The sequence below is a fragment of the Paramisgurnus dabryanus genome, chromosome 13, assembly GCF_030506205.2.
Source record: "Paramisgurnus dabryanus chromosome 13, PD_genome_1.1, whole genome shotgun sequence".
In the NCBI taxonomy this organism is placed as follows: Eukaryota; Metazoa; Chordata; class Actinopteri; order Cypriniformes; family Cobitidae; genus Paramisgurnus; species Paramisgurnus dabryanus.
Genome location: NC_133349.1, coordinates 26,305,192 through 26,326,951, shown reverse-complemented (window position 1 = coordinate 26,326,951; position 21,760 = coordinate 26,305,192). Strand labels below are relative to the sequence as shown.

Genomic DNA, 21,760 nt, shown 5'->3' with positions numbered 1-21,760 from the left:
AATAAGGTCGGCCTTGTCGTGATTCATGGAAGTTAGTTCCTGGAAGCTCGAGCCATTTAAATACATACAAGAGCTGTGATTTTTCTTAATAGTCAATAAATGCATTCATTTACAATATTTATATATCACACCAATTATGTGTAAGTAGTATTTTTATGTAGTTCTATCAAGAATGTTTTGACAAATAAAACTAGGAAGGTATGGTGCTGCTGGTAGCAACCTTATTAAAGTGTTTTACTTTGCAATTACTTTAAAATGCATGACACTGTGTAACATGTAAGCTCATAATGTTTTATGCATGGTTATAATATGACTATGTGCTGTTTGTGTATGTCTTTCAACTGATAAAAAAGATTCATAAGGCATGTTTAATTTATTGTAAATTATAATAATACCCCTGGCTCAGTGTCATTTTCTTTTTGTTCTTATTATGAAGATTGGAGATGCCATATTCATCACTTTCAATTATTATTAATCCCTCAATGTATTAATATTAGGGCTATCAGTCAATTAAAATATTTAATCTCAGTGCTTGAAGTGGGGAAAAAAGTTCCGGTACTCAACTGTGCACCATTGACAAAGATATTAGAGATAATAAAACCCATGGTTTACAGCCCTGCTGAAAAAACAACAACAAAACCATTACAGAAAATTCTAATGGTTTCCATTAAAATACCAATAGGAACCATTAGCTTATACCATTAAAACCACTACACTGTAGTGTGTTTTGGGCCGTATTCCATTAGAACCAATACATAGAACTAATAGAGCCAATACATACCACTAGAGACCAACAAAGACCAATACACTGTAGTGTGTTTTGGGACATATTCCATTAGAACCAATAAAATTCCCAATAAAACCAACAGAATTTCTGTGATGGTGTCTATTGTTTTTTTTTTAGCAGGGTGGACATGGCTTATCCTAGTCACAGACTAAAATGCTTGTTTGAGCTGCCTTTATTAAAAAAATATTGCACGGACATATCTTAACATAAGATATCAGTGCTTTTTTGTCTCAAGATGCACACCAGTATTGCTTTTTGTTAGGTTTGTTTGTAAAACATGTCCCAAAATAACCAAGGCCTAGTCCTGGATTAATCTAAACCCTGTCTGGAAAACTGCCCCATAGAGATTTAAAACACTTTCAAATTCAGATTTAACACTCACATTAAAATTAATATGACCTGGTATATCTGCTTTACTAGTTTATGCAGATTGTATTTTATAAGCTTGATCATGGTTGCTGTGATTTAAGACTATATTTAAGCTACTGACAGCTGTCGAGAGGGCATTATTGTTGCGCAATAGTACAAAAGCAGATGATGATTTTTATGCGCGAGCGAGCCGCAAACCTCTCCCCTCGAAAGTTTAATTTGCCTTTGCACAAAACTGGACGCACACTCTCAGATACTGTATGCCCTGAGCTCTTTATATGCATGGAGTGTTCATGGGAGTTGTAGTTTTGAGTGTCGCACAGCGCATTGTTTATTTTTTCATGTGGTTTTTAAGAAAAATACAATAAAAACATTATATTCAACCTGCCAAAGTGGCTAGAAGGAGTAGCTGTCTTACCCGCCACCACTGAAATCTACTATGGCATTTGTTGACGGGTGTTGATGTCAAGCTCTGTGGACAGTGTTTACTTTATCTGGTTGTTCTGACTGACACCTCATTTTGGTCCCCTTCTGAAGATCAGTGGGTATTCAAATTATAAAAAAGCTTCAAATAAACATATTTTATTTGCGTGATTACCTGAGAAGATTAATAAAACAGATAATTCACTTAGTGCCCCCTCATTACTATTAATCACCCATTCACTGACGCTTTGACTTGGAGAGGCACAGTACTGGCAACATTTGAGAAGTGCCGGAATGCAAGAAAAAGTGCAGTGTGAGCCAGCCACAAGTGCACCTAGTGCGAGTCTTGCGGCCACTGACAAGCTTTCCGTCAAGTGTTAACCGTTCACCCCATGTATCGTAAGGGCCGGGTATACTTTTTTCCGTGTCTGCATCCAGCTCAGAAAAGACAATGGTGTGTGTGCAAACGCTGTCTATTGCCTTTGTGTTATTGTTTGTACATGGTTCCCACGGGTCCTTGAAAGTTTCTGAATCTGGGGGGAAAATTCAAGGCCCTGGGAAGTTTTTGAAAACATACATACATAGATATAGGTCATTGAAAGTGCTGAAAGTTTTCTGAAAAAAAAAAACATTATTCCCTGTGTAGTGTAGGATAATATAATAAAAATTCTAGACTTTTTAAGCACACATGCTAAACTGTTCTTTTTAAATGCTTATATCTTCTGTATGCAAATGTTGATTCATACCAAAATGTTTTTTGCATAGTTGTGTTTGACACATAAAAACGTCTTAGGTTAAGTATGTAACTGTTGTTCCCTGAGAAGGAGACAAGACGCTGCGTCTCCCTTACCATACTTCCTGCGTCCCTGTAACGCAGTCTTTGGCAATATTTCAGATATCGATATACTTCCTGGTTCCCCCATCACCCTGTCTTTGTCATTAAGCCTCACCATTGGTTGAATTTGATTTACACATTCAGACGCACTTACCCCTGGAGGCGTCCCCAAAGTGTCACCGCAGTGACGCAGCGCGAGTTCCCTCGAAAGGGAACTGTAACAATGTATCTTTAAAGGTAACACGATGTAACCTTGCTCTCACTTGAAATGTGTGCCCACATTTAATCCTTGAATTTGAGGGTATTGGACCTGGAAAGTCCTTGAAAGGTCCTTGAATTTGAAGTTATATGCATTTTATTAATACAAGTTATACCGCCATCGCATTTAATAGTCTCTCTAATTACACAATAAGGTATGCATCTGCATTAAGAGAATGGAATTTGTCATCAAAAGACAAAATGTTTGTGGTTGGTTATGTGTTGCTTTCGTAGGGGATGTTAGAAGAAAACGGGACAGGCTAGGACAAGCTGAGTTTATGAGAAATAATCCACTCCAAACCTTCGAATTGGGTTGCACACTGTGTCTTAGGAAATTGTAGACGTTTGTTATTTGCCAATTATTTTATATTAATTATGCAGCAGTTTGTCAGTAACTTACTGTAGATTTAAATGTATGTTATTTACTGGCAACAGTTTGTTCAAAGTTAAATGAACATTAAACATTAACAAGTCTTTACAGAATAAAACTATAAAATAACAGCCTCATGCAAAGCATTCTGGGAACCAGAAGTCCTTATCAACCTTTTTAATTGTTTTCCTTCAGATTTTGGTTCCCAGAATGCTTTGCATGAGGCTGTTACTTTAGTTTTATGCTGTGAAGATAAAATGTGTGTTAATGTATGGCATTAAAGTACAGTGAGAGAGATTCGAGAACAGCTACTGTAGCTAGCTTAGCCAGCGCATCTTCAGTCCCGAGCGGCTGCACAGAATTCTGATGACAACACAGCTCTTTGTGATTTGTTGCCTCACTGCTGACACAATCATGTGCTTTTCATGTTTAATAAAACCCTCAGTTCCACTAATAAACATTATAAATTCATGTTTTTATAACATTGAAAACTCCTTAATATAGCCTTAAAATGTTATATTGTGTCATAGAAAGACAAAAAATTGGTATTTTAATAATATATGCTTCAAATTCACCATCTAATTAATTTCATTGGTGTTTGAAAAAGAAAACATGGTGCACAAGTCACTACGGCAAGCAGCTGGTGTCCGACTTGATGGCTCCGTCTTTAACTCCTCACCAAATGGCCCACTCCGACTTGTGGACTTTCTCAGAGTTCACACTTTGCTGACATTATGTAGTGCAGACCTTAGGGAGGGTGCACCCGAGTCGTATTTTGGGACAGATTCAGGTTTCATGCCGGAAATAGGAAGAGAAGTTGCCCATCAGTTTGAACTCCTCCCATCCATCATCTTATTCGTCTGATTGCTCTTTCGCAAGGATATCTGGGTTGGTAAAGTGCCTGAAGCCTGCAGCAGTGTGGGCTTCGCTGAAGACCGCATCAAGGGTGCAAAGAGGGCACTGATGAGAACATTTCAGAGCATAAAAACGACAGATAGGACACCCTACGGATTCATAGGATAAAGCAAACACGTGCCTTTTAAAGGTGCTCTAAGCGAATTGAAGCGTTTTAGACCATAAAACATTTTTTGTTACATACCGGAAACATCTCCTCACTATCTGCTTGCTGCCTGTCCGCTGATCAAACTGTAAAAAAACGCGATCTCTGTAGACAGCCCAGGCTTCACAAACGGCAATATCAACAAATGGCCAAACCTAGCCAGCACAAAACAAAACAAAGTATTCCAGCCAATAAACGGCAAGAAGGATTTGGGGGTGGGGGTTGGGCGCGTTCATGAAAGCACGGAAGGGAGGGGGAGGGGGAGGAGTTAGCTACGCTCTGTCTGTTTGAAAACAGTTCAAACATCAACAGGAAGTGACGTCGCACATTATTCGCTTAGAGCGCCTTTAAGGCCACAAAACCGCAAGTCCACATGAGTGCGCCATTTGGGACAGGGCCTAAAAGTGGCAAACCTCGCTGATTGGTCTGCAAAGTGCAGCATGACTCGAACACACCTAATGACTTGTTTAATGTTCATTTAACTTTGAACAAAACTTTTGCCAGAAATAACATACATTTAAATCTACAGTAAGTTACAGACAAACAGTTGCCAGTAATCCTGTAATTTCTACAGAAAATTTTAACAGATATTTCTAATATTGTCTATTTTCTATGTCAATGCATTGGTTCATGGCACTTCCTCTGGTTATTTTGGGGTAGGGGCTTTGCACAGTGCAGGTGTTTCAAACTACTGCATAAACTCAATAGCAACAACATGATTGGTTCCTACCATGTTTGGGTAAAGTGCAAAGGAAATCACTTTACTATGCTGTTTATGAGAAAGACACTAATTGTCCAGCACTGCAATATGAACTTTATAGTTCTTTGATGATTTAAACAAAGCAAACATATATTAGTTCATAGGAGTTCACTATTGAGCAACACACTTAGTTTTGTCAGAACACCTAAGCAATGGTGTTAAGTTGTGGTTTACAACTCTGCACACCAAACCACTAAGATGCTCAGAAAGACACTACAGTTCATTTCAGTGTTTTTATTGTTTACCGTGTTGTACATTTACATTACACTAAATACTTATTTAACTTTCAAACAGAGAAAGGTTATGATTTACAATTGCCTTTGTGTGGGTTCATGTTTGCATGCCATCTGCAGTTATTATAGGACAGGGGTGGGGAACCCTGGTCCTGGAGGGCCACTGTCCTGCAGAGTTTAGTTCCAACCCTAATTAAACACCTGAAAATCTAATTCAAGTCTTCAGGATTACTTGGAAATTAAATTCAGGTGTGTTTGATGAGGGTTTGAACTAAACTCTGCAGGACAGTGGCCCTCCAGGACCCAGGGTTCCCCACTCCTGTTATAGGAGAAGGCAGCTCAACTGGTAACTTTTAAGCAGCACGAAAGGTCATGGGTTTAATTCTCAAGTAATACACAGAATGATCAAATGCATAGCTTATGCACTGTAAGTCACTCTTGACAAATACATTCTCCAAATGCATACATGTACTGTAAATTATTGCAAACTTTTGCATGTTAAAAATGTAGTGCCAACCTGTTGATTAAAAATAATCAACCACAATAATATTTTAGTCTCTAAGAGTCCCTTCCTCAATGCAAGCTTGTAGTACATATGCTCTGCACCCTGTGCAAGATAAGATTTCCTGTCTTCTGTGACTGGCCACCTGGTCATGCTTCATGCCTTCTTCCTTCCACCGCATGAGTCACTAGAACAGGAGATGATATATGTGTTAGTTTTGTTGTGCTGAGTTAGGGCTCTTATGATCTATAGTACATCCACCCAGAGGCGTTTCAGCCGCAGTGATTCTAATAAAAGCGATTCTGTCCCCCGCCCCCTTTTTTTTGTTGATCAGCTGCCAACACTCTAAAAATGTCTGAGTTATTTATGACACCTAATGGGTAAATATCGGGCAGAACACACTGCTGGGTTAAAATTGACCCAATGCTTGGGTTTTTTAACCCAACTGCTGGGTTTTAAATATACTACATGGTTGCATAACATCAGCCCAACATTGGGTCATTTTTACACCCTTCGCTATGGGCGGGCCATAGAGGGCCGGGCCTGCCCCCAAAAATGCTTGTGCCCCCCAGTTTTTTAAAAATACTGTAATTTTATATTATCATAGTTGCTAATTTTGTGTTGCATTAATGTTGCATTCTTTATCATTAAAACATTACAATTATATAAAGAAACAATAGTTTGATTTTGTTTGATTGATGGGAATCTAGTCTACACTGCAACAGCCTATCACACCCTTACTAATAATAAAGTTAGGCTACGTACGTAAAAACTGGATGAGTTTTCGCTTAGCTAAGTTACTTAAGATGGATATCCACAAAAGGTTAAAAAGCCCGCCAAAAGTCTCCTTTGCAAAAATTGAAACAACAATACTAAAACGCTGCTAGCTCCATGGACCTCGACCCTGGGCCTGGAAGGACCTGCAGGTCAATTGCAACTGCGACTGGGGCAGCATTTGAGCCACAACATCTGCCTGTTGAATCAGTGGGTGTGAGTGACCTCTGCACGGACAAACCCAAACAGGTTGTGTTGAGCAAATTTCCAGTCAAAATGTTTGGTTCAAAAAACGATAATTTTCCTCTAGCTGGTGTGTGAACAGGGACTGGCTTGAGTACTCGGTGGAAAAAGACTCAGCATTTTGTTATGCCTGCAGGAAATTAAAATCGGTATCGTCGGACACAGCCTTTTCCGTTAAGGTATTTAATGATTGGAAACATGCAATTGAAACAGGCAAGGGCTTAAATAAGCATGCAGCTTCAAAAGAACATTTAGCATTTGAAACAATGTGGAGAGCAGTGGCGAAGCCAGAAATGTTCAAGTGGGTGGGCCTTTATAAAACAGGGTGGGCAAAGCATAGAATGTACATAAATTGGGAGTGTTTACGCCCATGGCCGGCGTATATTTTTTTCCCCAATGTAAGTGCGGCTTTTTCAAAACAGCCAGCAGCTTGTCCATTTTTTCCGCGCTGTGGTCTTAAAATATTCAACTCTGGATGAAAAGCTTAGCTTGTCAATGTAAGTTCTCACACAGCCGTCTAATCACAGTGGGTGAAAGGGCGGGACTAATATCACAACAACCAACCGGCTCACAGCTCAAGTATCACAGCAACCAAAGCGCTTGGCTGAAAAAACAGCTGGCATTTGGCGTCCTCCAGGCGTTTTCAGTCGGGTTTAAAAGCTTTGGTGCACGCTACCTAAGCCAAGTTACCTTAATGCCATGCAGGCAGCACAATGTTTCAAGGGGAAATTTATAAAACAACTTAAAACACCAACCAGCTTGTCTACAGTATATGGGCAGGTTGGGCTGTGCCTGTTTTATACAGTCTATGAGCAGTGCCCCACCAAATTATTAATCCACTTGAAAACACAGAACTCAACATAAACTGAATTAGTAACGGAATTAGTTTTTACGTTATTTACGTTGCGTGAACGTAGATCCGAACAATATGTCATTCCTCCTCAGCAAAATGCATGACGTGAAAGCGTCATAGGCTACGACAGATTCAGGGGTAGTGATTTTACTAAAGAACTCGTTCGAAAGATTGTTATTTAATGAGACAATGGCCATCAAACAACATGGCGCAATACAAAATTGCATGTGTTGTCATTTAAGTGTAAATATTCCAACAACATTAAATCATACAGCCCCCTAAATAGTTGATTGGAGTAATACTCCTGACTGTAAATAATAATGCACCACTATAAACATTAAGAAAATGTCTAAACTCACCATTACATGTCCTGTAGTCTGAGACGGGGCTTCTGGTTCATAATAACAAAGTCCAATATGATCAAAATGTCCCTTCGCGCAAAGAAAAGCAGAAATACATTTCTCAGACGAGCATTTACATAGATGAGCGTAACGTTACGAGCGGTTTTTTATACAATATGTGGTGAAGAACAGTCTTTCAACACAGCATGAAGTCATTATCAACGTAATACGTGCTCGTTTCATTTTGTTGACGTTTGAAAAGATGTCCTCAGTAATCCAACATTTCCATGAGTGATGTAATAGTCTCCGTCTCCAAAAGTAAACAGGCATAAGCAGATGTCATCGTGGAAAGGTTGTTAAACTTGATGATTTGCGACTCGCTGTTTTCAAATTCAGTTCAATCGCGCGTAGGCGGAACTAACAATGACTGACGAATCATATTCAACGTTTCATGTTGACAAGCGTGTGCACCAATAGGGTAAAAGAAAACTGCGAAACTGACTGAACATGCAAACTTGCACTTAAATTTTTTATTTTAATTATATTTATAATTGTATTACATATATGAAATTATAGTGTGATAAGACGTATATTCGTAGTACTAGTATTTATTTTTGTTAAATTATTTACACATTTCTCTGGAAAATGGCCTTCTGATTGGGTGGGCCACAACTCAAAGTGGGCGGGCCCAGGCCCGGCCAGGCCCACCCGTAGCTTCGCCACTGGTGGAGAGATTCAGAAAAACCTAGAGAGACAGGAAAAAAGATTTCCACTCTTTTAAATTCAGAACAACTGGCTTGCAACAGACTCTTCATGTCAGCCATAATTGATATGCTGGAGTTTTGAATCAATTGCCATTACGTGGAGATAATGCTGGTTTTGCCAGTGTGCCGCTAATTGATAACATTTTTCAGAAAAACTTAATTTTAAAAGATAATGTTATAGACAGAGATATATTTTTGCAGTGGTCAATAACTCACAAGTGTGGTTTATCAATACCAGGTTGAATTTTGTAAAAATGTAAAACAACTTCAGTATAATTTAACTTTAACATAAGTAGTTAATTGTTACTTTCGACCCCACCTGCAGGGACGAAAGTAACACACAGGTGGGTCAAAAGTAACGCAACAAAACAAGATAGATTTTTGTGTTATACGTGTTTTTATTAAATATACATGACTTTGACCTTGTTAGTTGTAACTGCAAACATATTAAGTAATTTATCTTTGTAAAAAATTATGAAATAAAATGTTTATTTTAAATTTCAGTTTTATCAAATGTTTGAAAAGCAACCAACAGTACAAACTTAAATTGTTGAGAATAAAACATTTTTCAACAGTTTGAACACTATGAAAATGAAATTAAATCAAATTAGAATAATATCAATTTTCAACATATACAACAGTATTAGCAGCGGGACAAAAGTAACAAGTGTTACTTTCATCCCAACAGGAACTCCTGACATTTAAATACAATTTACTTTAATTTTGAAAAACTCTGAGAAGTCAAACCTCAGGATGTGTTAGAGCACTAAATAACCTGTAGATTGATCAGTACTTTTACACATGAAACCTGAAAAACAACGTGTTATAAGAAAAAAATGACCACTTTAGGAATTTACTTATCATGGTTGAAAACACCTTTATGGATCTACAAGCGGAAAACGGTGATTAAATAAGATTTTAGATGCAAATGTTATCAGGGTTTTGGAGAAAATCGCTTTGTTACTTTCATCCCGTGTTACTTTTGCCCGGTTCTACCCTACACCATGAGCAAAGATTCCGAACTGAAAAGGATTACAATCCCACGGAATGCACTCTATACCAGCCCACAGATTCAAAACGAGATTATCGAAATTATGAGCAAACTCATGACAGAGGAGATAGTGAGACAAATCGGCGACAGCTGGTATTCAATTTAAGTTGATGGCACACGGGATCGTTTAGGCCAGGGCTATTCAAATCTTACCCTGGAGGGCCGGAGCACTGCATAGTTTAGCTCCAACCCTAATCAAACTTACCCACCTGTGATTGTCTAGTGATCATGAAGACCTTGATTAGCTTGCTCAGTTGTGTTTGATCAGGGTTGGAGCTAAACTATTCAGTGCTCCGGCCCTCCAGGGTAAAATTTGAATATCCCTGCTTTAGGCCAAAGAAATATACCTGTAGGTGTGTGTTTTGTTGACGAAAACTTCAGTTTTTCAGCGCCAGACTCAGCACAGACAAAATCCTGAGTCAGGTTTATGATGGCGCATCACTGATGTCTGGCAGGTATGGTGGTGTGCAGAAATTGCTCCAAACAAGCTGGATCGTAACATAACATATATTCACTGCTTTAATCACCAACTTTATCTGGTTGTGATTCATGCCATGTCCAGTGAAGCAGCTGTTGAGGATTTTTTTTTGGAGTATGCAACATGCTGTACAACTTCATCAGGATGCAAACCCAGTGGTACGCCGTCAGGACCAGCAGGGCCTTCTCTGCAGGCCCTAAAATAAAATCAAAAATAATTTTTCCCCAACAACAAAGTGTTAAATGTTTTTCTTTAGTATGCTATTTTTTTTTTTTTTTGTGTAATGTCCGCAAAATTCGTTAGTTTTGTTGAGGTTGAACCGGAGTACCCTCAAAAATTCACATAAAAAGCAGCTTATTCAGCTGGGGCCAGCTCTACAGATACTGCTAGGCTTGTGTTGAAGGACAACACATCTGATTTGTTACAATCATTAGTGACAGAAACATCAACCAATCAAATTTTGACGTTTATTGACAGCACGTCCTCCGGGTCTAGCGACGTGCCCAGCGCTACCCCTGACGTCTGTCGTCAATTTCCAACGTGAGCGCGAAATTCAGTTATTAAAGAAAATGACATCCGCTGTTGCAGATACACGCGATCTTTTTGCCCCAGCACAAGAAGTTATTTTGTTGGCCGTGTTTACTTTTTAATACGAGTAAAGGGACATGGAATGATTCTGGCTTTGACAGTCTGAACAGCTTCACGAAGGCAGCTCTTAAACACCAAGGCTCCGAGCGCCATAATAATGTCAGTCATGCATTTAAAAACTTTTGGTGAAAGTCTTGTGGATTTGGAACTTAACGAGTAGAGAAAACGGGAGATCAGCGTCCACAATGAGAGGGTCAGAAAGATTCGGGACATTCTGAAGCGTCTTAGTGAGTGACTGTGTTCTCTTTTTGGGAGACGATGAAGATTCGCTGAACAGGGGTAATTACTTGGAATTGTTAACGCTATAGCGGAGCATGATGCTGACTTGCGACATCATCTTGCCACGGCCACAGTTTTTACAGGACCGTCAGGAAAAAATCAAAACCATATAATAAATGCAGTGTCAGAAGTGTTAAATGATCACATCAAAGAAGAAAAAAAAAAAAAATCCAGTTATGGTGGATGAGACGACTGACTTCAGTAACACAGCGCAGCTCTTATGTCCTCGGGTATGTGACTGAAAAGTGACGGGTGAGTGCTTTACTACTTGTCGAGTATCATGCAGATTGTGGTTTGTATCTGAAAATAAGCATTATTAAGGGCTTATGCACATTGTTATTGAGTGGTTCGTGTTGCACTGATAGTAGCCTGTAGCATGTGGATGTGACACTATGCACACAGTGTGCAGGGGATTACATGATACATGCAGTGAAATGTAGTCTGAGTTCAACCCACCCTTACCTAGCATACTGTTTTAGGCTTATTGTTGATCAGCTGTCATGTTGCTGAGTGCCTGTATGTGCGGCCGAATATATGCATTATTTGCATATGGGTGTGTTAGCTGTAACAGATGAGTATGTATGTGGTTTACATGCTTACTGAAGGCCCTGACTGAAACCCCACGGCACGCCACTGTGCAAACCTTGGCGATTCTGTACAAAGGCGATACCCTGAAACATCTATTGGAACAGAAATGGACTGGCCACTTGGCAATGGTCAAAGTTGTGGTGAAGAGTTTCACGACATATCCACATTACTTACCGAGGTGGAAAACACACCTTGGAGGGGAGGTGCGCATCGAGGCTACGGGGCTGCTTTGTGCCATTACGCAGCGCAGTTATCTTTTCATTCGAAGATATGGCCTTATTCACTGCGGTGACACTTGTGAACAGCACTTCTGACTGCTTGAAGACACTGCACTGAGGGATATCTGCGCTCCTCCAGCATCGGCCACCAAGACTGTGCCGGTGACTGACCCTGGTACAAGCAAGAAAAGACGCACAATCAACAAGAACCTCCACGGATTTGCAGTTAAAGAAACAGTTGGTCAGCCACAAAGTGACATAGATGAAAAGACTGAGTTCATGAGATGTTTTACAGTGTTATTAATGCTGTGCAATGAGAAATGAATGCGCGTTTTGGAGAAAGCAATAGCGAGCTTATTGGCACACTGGCTGCTTTAAACCCAGAGGCCGAGGATAATTTCCTGGACCCATCAAAGGTAACCCATCTCCTGGTATTAGCTGGAACTGATGTGGTTGAATCTGAATATACTGTGGCTCGGGAGTTCCTGGTGAAGAACATCCCGGTTCCCCCCAAAGATGAAAAATGGACAATAGCCAACATCCTCAGCACATTCAACTTTGCAATCTAGGCTATGCCGACTGTTCTCACAGCCTACACCCTTGCACTAACTTTAGGAGCTTCCACGGCGATGTGTGAAAACTCATTTTCCACTCTCAAATGCATCTTCTCAAATGCATCTTCTCAATGCATCGGCGCAGTATGCTGCACAGACACAAGGCACAGCTGATTCAGCTTGCTTTTGAAAAGGACCTTACTCACAAGTTTATTTCCGAGTGAAAGGACACTTTGATGAGGAGGTTCTGCTCGGAGAAACGCTGCCTCCCACTGTACTGGCAGGAGGGAAGGAAGAGACGACAGTGCTGACTCCACTCAAAGTACCGATAGGTTCAAATGTCGGTGTGTGTGTGTCGGTGTATGTATGCATATCCCTCTGTTGACTGCTTTAAAATGCAATGTTTGAGAGATGCCTCTGGTGTTACATGTAATATGTTGTGTAGTCAAGTGTTTTATGGCTATTCATAAAATTGCTTCTTTGTAATGTGGTGTAGGCTATAGGCCTGGTCATATTGCTGTTGGTTATGTTTAACATGATGATTACATGCTGCGCGAATAGAGTATATTATTGTAAGTATACGCACTGTAGGCTAATAATAAGTGTGCCTCCTATACATTTTATATGCCCCCCTTAAGACTGAGGTCTGGCGACAGGTCTGGTAATTTTTTACCCAGCATGGGATAATTTTTACCCAGCTTGTGTTCTGTCCAATATTTACCCATTAGTGGTTAAAAATAACTCTGCCATTTAAAGAAATTTAAATTTCCTTGTTCTCGGATTTGTTACTAAAGGTGTGTTCGACTTCATGCGGCGCTGCAAGAACTGATGTCATCAAAGTCCCACGAGAGAAAAGCAGAAGCAGACTCCGATTTCTCTAATTATTCTCGTGGTACATTGATGTTATCCACATGTAAGTATGTGGTAAGTATGAAGGTAAAGCAGTGCATTTCAGTGGTGTTTACTATGGTAGCTTTTAGGGTAACATCGCCTAATAGCTGCCCCCCCCCCCCCCCTTTTACAAAGGCTGCAACACCCCTGCTTTCACCCCTCAGCCCAATGTTCTAAGTTCTCAATTTTTTCAAGGGTTGTGCTCTTGTATGATGTTTGTGCTTTGAAAGTTTAATGCTTTCCACACACATTCATCAGATTTCACAGTTTGTTTAGTCTCCGATCCCAAGGTCACATGAGGGTTGATCTAATCTTATCTGCTCTTCTGCCTACACAACCATGTTGGGCAGGCATTAAACCCCTAGAGTAGCATTGCAGGTATTACTGTTCCCATAGTGTCATCGCCACGACACAATGTTAAGTTCCCTCAAAACAAAATGTTGTGTCTGGTTTCCACAACTCAGTCTTGTTTGCATGCCTTCCTCCAGACAGTTAGAATCTGATGACGTTTAATGGTTAATGGTAATGGTTTGTGGTCTCTGTTTTTGCTTCTCATGTTTTGGACTAAAGGTCTGAAGGTTTAAGCATAACATTTGTTTTCATTAGATAAACTCTTTTATTGATAAAATGGAATTGATCAAGATAATTGATCAGATTTCAGGACATAATAGTGCTGTAAAAACCAAATTCAGGCATTTTGTCAGGTGTGTTACTGTAAGCCAGTATATACTTGTTTTCTTCTTTAACTTTGTGTTTTTTGTTCTTTTTCTCATAGGCTCTGCTCTTTTGCTCTCTCTCTGTACTGTGAGCAAATTTGCAAAAATGAAAAACATTGTAAGCTAGAGTTTCATGTCAGTAGTGGGGAGAGTCCCTCAAGACCATACTTCTTATGAATGTCTAATGAATGTGTGATATGTATCACACGTGATGTTTAAACTTGACATCTTAACTGGCCTGTGATGACCACCCTAATCTGTCAGAAATGAGACTTCACATGATTTCATTACGGTGGTCTCACTAGAGATATCAAACTGAAGGTGTGTGCTATGACAGTAGTTTGGATTTGAGTGTTTGTCTTGCCGTGGAAGAAACATAGGTGTGCACATTTTGAATCACTTATGTGGTAATGGAACTGTGGTTAAACTTATGACCCAGTTTTTACTGCTGCATGAGTAGAGGGCTTTTGTTTGTGTGAGTCGTGTTAAAATATAGAAAACATTACTGTAGTTTGGTAAGTGGTATCTGAAGGGATATGAGTATGAATTCCACCCCATAAATGTAACCAATTTTAAAAGACAAATTGTTGTATGCCAACAAATTACCTTCAGTTTACACTTTATTTTATGGTGTCACTGTTACAATGTTATTATTAATTTATGTACTAAGTAATAATAATTAACAGAATGTACTTACTGTAAGGTTGGGGTTTGGTTTGGGGTTAGGTGCATGTAATTATGCATCATCCACTGTTATTACTATGGTAATTACATGTAACATGTTCAAAGACACTGTAAAGTGGTATCTGAGCTTTACTCATACTAAACTTTCTCAGCCATTTTTGCAATTAACCAACTGAAATCAAGTTATATTTTGTCAACTCTATTTAAAGTGTGACTTAAGCACTCATGTTAAAGATGATCACTGTAATATTTTACATTTATAACACAGGCCTTATGAATGTTTTTTTCTGATTGGTTGAGAAATGTTTCTCTGGTTTTTATTATTTTTCGATAAACCACACTTGACCTGTCAAATGTCTTTAAATAACCACCAGAGCAATGTCTGTGGTAAATGTGGTATAAGCGGAAAAATTGACTCGGAAAAATAATTCACACCCACATTGTAAAGGCACTCCGTTTCATGTTGTGCCGCATTATCAGCTCGGATGTGCATTATTTTTGAATAATTCAATGACTTGTCGGCAATTATTCCTTACAGGCTAAACACCAGATTTCTTTCTGTTTGCTAATGGTGAGATCAAAAACAGGAAATCTACTTTTTTATTCAACAGTTGAAGTCACAAAGTTAGTTACTGTATGTATTTGTTTATTGACAAAAATTGGTTTGACTACAAATATTCTGTCAGTAATAAACAAAGAAACAAAAAAAGTATTTTTGCATGTATTGTAGCTAAAGAAAAAAAAGCCAACAGTATCAACAGTAAAAGCCAAAGCCTACAGTATCACTTAAATGATATGAGAACTATACTGTACTGTAACTATACACCGTCAAAAATGCAGCATGAACTTAAAACAACTTGATTTTGCAAGTCAATGCAACCTACTATTTTAAGTTTTGACTTGTGATAAGTTGACATAACTTATAAAAACAAGTTCATATTGTTTAACTTAGTTTTTATACAAAGTGCCAAAATAACAAATTTAAGCATGAGTATAAAAATATAAAATATTATACAAATATTTACAGATACATTTACAAATAACAAATACTCAAAAATGCCCATATTTAGGATTTCTTAACAAAGCATGCAATTGTAACTGATAAATCTAAAAATGCTGAGTTATTTTAAACATTCATCTTTAAATGAATCACTGTGGGGCCCTTAGATGGACAGGGAGAGTGTTCCACAAACTGGGTGCTCCTGAGCAAAAGGCACAGTCACCCATTGTTCGAAGCCTTGTCCTCAGAGGCTGGCGGAGATTGGCCTGTCCAAAGCGGAGATGGCGTGAGGAGGAAAGGGGAGTGATGAGTTGTTTAAGGTATAAGGGTGGTAAGTCAAAAGGGAAATTTTATATTCAATTCTGTACTGAACAAGAAGCCAGTGGAGGGATTTGAGGATGGGTGTGATATGTTGATACTTCCGTACCCCCATCAGGATCCTTCAGCACAGTTTTGTACTGCAACTGTTGGATGTTCTTGCTAGGGATCCAGATGAGAAGTGCGTTGCAATAATCCAGCCTGGAGGAGACAAAGGCATGGACAGGTTTTTCAGTATCAGTGAGAGTGAGTATGGGGCAGAGTTTTGCAATGTTCCTGAGGTGGAAAAAGGAGGTTTTGCAGAGATGTTTAATGAGGGCCTCAAAAGTCAGGTAACTTGCAGGAAGTTAGCCGTCATCCATTTCTTTATCTCCTCCAGGCAAGTGGAAAGTGTAGAAAGGTCTGTAGAGGGGGTTGGGTTTGTTTTGATGTAAAGTTGGGTGTCATCAGCGTAGCAATGGAAAGATATTCCATGCGGGCTAATGACACGACCAAGGCGGAGCATGTACAGCATGAAGAGGATGGGGCCAAGGACTGATCCTTGAGGGACACCACAGGTAACAAAGTGTGTGTCCGATTTAGCACAACCCAGTGATACATACTCTGTTCTGTCCGTGAGATATGATGTAATCCAGGCCAGAGTAGTTCAGAGAGTCCAATGGAGGAGTGAAGGCGGTGACACAAGATGTGGTGGTCCACAGTGTCAAATGCTGCGGTGAGGTCAAGAAGGATAAGAAGTGAGGGAAAGCCAGCATCAGCCACCATCAGCAGATCATTTGTGACCCTGACCGGGACAGATTCTGTACTATGGCCAGAGCGAAAACCAGATTGGAACTTCTCGTTAAGACTGTGTGTTATGAGATAGTTGTGAAGTTGGGCAGAAACTACCTTTTCCAACACCTTTGACCGGAAAGGAAGATTGGAGATGGGATGGTAGTTGGCAGGTACTTTAGGGTCAAGGCTAAACAAGAAGATGAGCCCATTCTGCTAAAAATACTGTAATAAAAACATTATTGAGCCTTATTTATTTTCTTTGTCTGTATTCCCTAAACTGATTATATCTCACTTCGCATTGCTATAGATTTGTCATCCAGACTGGTTGTCTGTGAATAAACAGATCCTGTAGCCTGTGTAAGGTATCTCTTTGTGAATTGTAATCTGCTGATGGGTGTTTTGTACAGGAGTCTAAAAAGGTGCCTTCTAAATTTCTCTCCTACAAACACATAGAGAATGGGATTTAAGCAGCTGTGTGAGTAAGCCAGAGCTTCTGTGATCTGAAGACTAAGAGTGATTGCTCTGCTTTTTCCGCAGGATGTCTCTATAAGATAATTTAACTCCAATGCTTTCACAAAAGCTGCAATATTGTATGGAGCCCAACAGCAGAAGAAGGCAACCATCACTACAATGACAAGTCTCATAGCTTGTTTCCTGGAAAAGCGAACTGTTAAGAGTCTGTAAAGAATTCTTGAATAACAAAATCCAATTACACACAGTGGAATAAATAATCCTAAAACATTCATCTTAATGATACCAACAGTCTTTCCATAATGGTGAGATTTCTGATCACCTGTTGGATAAGAATGACAGTATGTTTTATTATTGTTATCATAGGTTTTCAGGTACATAAGCTCAGGAAACGATGCTGCAACAGCAATGATCCAGATGACCACACTGGCTAAGATCCCATATATCTTTGCTTTGACTCTCAAAGCAAACACAGAATGAACCACAGCTAAATATCTGTCAACACTCATCAGCACAATGAAGAAAATCCCACTGTAGAATCCAATGTGATAGACGCTTAAAACCATGGTGCACATGGGGCCTCCAAAGACCCACTGATCTCTGGCATAGTGAGCCAGGAACGGGAGAGAGGAGACCAGCAGCAGATCAGCTAAAGCCAGGTTCAGGAGACAGATGTCAGTCATGCTTCTCAGCTTTACACCCATTAAGATCACCCATAACACCAGCAGGTTACCCAGCAGGCCCAACACGAAGAACAGAGAGTATAACACAGGTAGGATGCTCGATGCATTAACTCCATAATTACAGACAATTGCAGATGGATCAAGATCTTTACTGTAGTAGTCACCATAGTCATATAATGGAGATGTTTTTGGCTCATCATTTTCTGGTCTATTCAAACTTAAGCAGAAAGGGAAAATATAATTTAGGCAAAGTTTATAGAGCACAGCTCCACTCTCAGTAGTGACTAAAACATCTTCATCTAAACTGATGATTGCATTATAGGATCTAGTGCTGTAATATGGCCTCACCTGGAAGATGTAAAACTATCTGGGTATGGGGTACTGTTGGATACCATTCTTGTCCATGAAGAGGTGCTTTTAATGACAAAGAGGCAAGGAAGTGTGTGATTACTATTGGTCTATAATAACATGTTTAAAGTTGAGTATAAGAATTATCTTTTAAACAAGCCATTATTTGTTTATCCATTTATACTGTCTGTACATATCTCTATCTTACATTTGCATAATGCATACAGTAGCATTTATTCTGTACACACAGGTCTAGAAAAAATGTAAGACAAAATGCCAAATTAGCCTTGAATCATCATTTCTACATGTATGTCAGTCATTCTAGTCTGCAATCTCTTGACAATTCATACCTATTTTACAAAGTGGCTTTTCTATGATTTATTTTCGCTCCTGTGATGTAGGGGGAATTTCATTGTTTTTCATTGGATCGTACATTTTTGAACGGTTCACTTCATACAAATTTATACAAATTAGCCATAAAAAACGTATAAATACCAGCGAGATCAGTCTGTAAATTCCAACAAAAGCAAACCTCAGGAGTGACAATAGTTACCCAAAAGCAAGACTTAGAGCATGTCAAGACACATGAAAGCTTTGAGTTATTTAATCAAATATTAACTTTTAGCATATACTTAAAGTACATGAAAAAATGATAATTTTACGCTGTCACATATAAACACATACATACAGTAGTAAAAACTGAAAATAATTATGAACTTGTCTCTGCAAGTACGGAGAGCAATTTTTGCATCTAATTTCCTTAATGCTGTTTCTCAGTTTAGGCTTTAACCCATTTGTGCCTGATCTACCACCGGTTACTTTTATTTCATGTTTCTAAAGTGCTATAGAGGTATTAAGTTGTTGGTAGACGTTGACCATTCTTAGTATTTTTTCTGAAAACCCTCAGGAGATAAATGTATTTATCCTAGAATAACATAGGTTTTAGGCATTTTAGGAGGAAATTGGTTCTGCTGTATCATTGCAATAGGGTTTGAGAAAACTCAACAACATTAGCAAAAAATAATACTGGAATGTTTCAGCTCATGGTTGAGTCAAACATAACTTAAATTAACATAGAAAATTCAGAGTTCATTTCACCCAACATTTGGGTTTGTCCATATTTGACCCAACCATAGGTTGATAAAATCATCTTTTGTTGTGGTTTTACCTCAGCTTTAAAGCAGTAGATTTCATTCTTTGATGGTTGAATCCGAGGATCCCCCTAAAAAAAATAACCATGGTTTTATTATAGTAAGATTAGTAATCATGGTTATTTGGTGTATTGATTACCATTTGTAAAACCATGGGTTTACCACAAAACCTAAGGTGTGTGTGTGTGTGTGTGCGTGTGAGAAAAGATGAGAAATAGACAAAGTTCGGGCTTGTGTTGTGTAGACTGACATGAATTCAATATCTGGATTTTAATAGAATTTTCTTCTTTTTTTCATATTATCACAAAAACAAAAAAGCACTTTTAATTTCTTCTTTATTTCACATTAAAACTAAATCAAAAAAGCACTTTAATTTATATATAATACCAGTGGTAAATGACACATATTAACCATAAATTCAGTCTATGTTAATTGTAATAAGGCTAAAGTAAACATGTTGTCGTCTGAGACACATAGGCATGAAACGCTCTGTAGAAAAGTTTGTCCATTTAGGGCTACGGCAGAAACATGACGGTGCGAAATAATGGCAACTTCCATGTAAAGGCACCCGTGGTGTATGTAGATAAAAAGTTTATTATTTAAGGTCTTTATACACCACTGATAATATAGTTATGTATTTTATATTACATTTATGTCAAGAGATAAAAGTTACACAATGCTCCGTTAAAACAATTTTAATTGATTTTAGAAAAAGAAATATTTTATCGAATAGCACGTTATTTGGCATGCTAATATATAATCAATATTGCACAGCCCTAGTGCGCATATATACATTGTGCTTTTCCAGTCACAATTTCTTTGGCACCCCTCATCCTCCTCCCAATCAGCAATTCAATTATAAGAGCTCGGACCTCAAGTTGAGCCTAAGGTTCGAGCTCCCTTCGTAAAACGTGAAAATGGATGTAGCAGGACATTAGTTGACATAATAGCAATATTACTAGTACATGACATAGTAATATTTTATCTGTTTTTGCTTAACAAATGAAATAATAAAATGCTAATTGACTTTATTTGTAACAACAGCTGGTGTATCGTTGTGTCATTTACATTTTTAACTTAACACAGAAAACGTACCCCTTTACATCAAACAAACATATATAGTAAAACTGTAACTGTTTGCCTGAAGAAAAGTCATCTGTACATCTACAAATGTGCAAATAATATAAAAAGTCTGTAACACAGAAGATCTCTAACACCAATGAGGACTACAAATATGTACTAGTGGTATAAACCACCTGTGACATTCAGGTATATTTATTGAGAGTTTCCTACGGATGTTTTGCCAGTTTCTAACAGAAAATGTCACCATACGATGCTTTCAACAAAGGTGTAAAACCATCATTTCAGAAAAATACATACTTTGACGTTGCAGGTTATGTCTCTGACCTTGTGGACTTTTTGCACTGGTCACATTTATTACAATAAATAATTGCAGTGTATTTTTGTGCCTATTAATCAAAGTCAGCATTGAAATCAATAATTAATGCAAGTGCAGAATACTCACACTAACTGGGTGAATGGAATTACCCCGTGACCTTCAAGAAGGAAAGATCAGATGATAAGAGATCAGATGATATGAGATCAGGTGAGGTAAATGAGATGTAATATAGATAGTTTATTTTCTATGTCAATGTATTGGTTTATGACACTTCCTTTGGTTATGTTGGGTATAGGGGCTTTGCACAGTGCAGGACTAGTTTCAGAACTACTGCATAAACTCATAGCAATGACATGATTGGTTCCCACCATGTTTGGGGTAAAGTTTAAAGGAAATCACCTTACTATGCTAAGCCTTTATGAGAAAGACAAACACTAATGGTGCAGCACTCCAGTAGGAACTTTATATATTTTTTATGACTTTTATGAAGTAAACAAGTGTTAGTTAATATTAGTAAACTATTAAGAAACACACCCAGCTTTGTTAGAACAGCTGAGCAGTAGTGTTAAGTTGTGGTTTACAACTCTACACACCAAACCACGAAGATGCTCAAGTGACTTTATAAAGAGACGGACATACACTTTCTTTTCAGTATTCTTATTGTTCATCGTGTTTTATTACATTAAATGTAATATCTGAATTAGTTACGTTTTTAACTATAAAACAGATAAAGGTGATGATTTACAATTACTCTTGAGCGGGTTCATGTTTGCCTCCCATCTGCAGTTATTAAAATACAGCTCAACAAATGCATAGTTTAAATGGAGACTGTCGTCAAAAAATAACGACCTCATACTTCGGTTATGCATGCAGCTTATTACAACCTGTGGTTATACGTTTCAAGATTCATTGCCTTATGCGTCAAATTAGATTCTGC

The 21,760-nt window shown here is 38.5% G+C and overlaps 1 protein-coding gene across 2 annotated transcripts; it reads right to left on the bottom strand.

The window, feature by feature from the left end:
- Window positions 1–15,364: 15,364 nt before the first annotated feature.
- LOC135728136 (C-C chemokine receptor type 5-like) lies at window positions 15,365–21,095 on the bottom strand. 2 transcript variants are annotated; one of them, XM_065246248.2, is made up of 4 exons: window positions 20,950–21,095; window positions 19,442–19,495; window positions 18,274–18,339; window positions 15,365–18,142 (listed from the first exon to the last, which is right to left on the bottom strand). In XM_065246248.2, exons 2-4 carry the CDS (start codon window positions 19,465–19,467, stop codon window positions 17,053–17,055), a joined length of 1,182 nt encoding a protein of 393 aa, XP_065102320.1. In that variant the 5' UTR covers window positions 19,468–19,495; window positions 20,950–21,095; the 3' UTR covers window positions 15,365–17,052. The 2 variants fall into 2 exon arrangements, with proteins under 2 accessions (XP_065102320.1, XP_065102321.1); XM_065246249.2 differs by lacking the exon at window positions 19,442–19,495.
- Window positions 21,096–21,760: the final 665 nt, after the last annotated feature.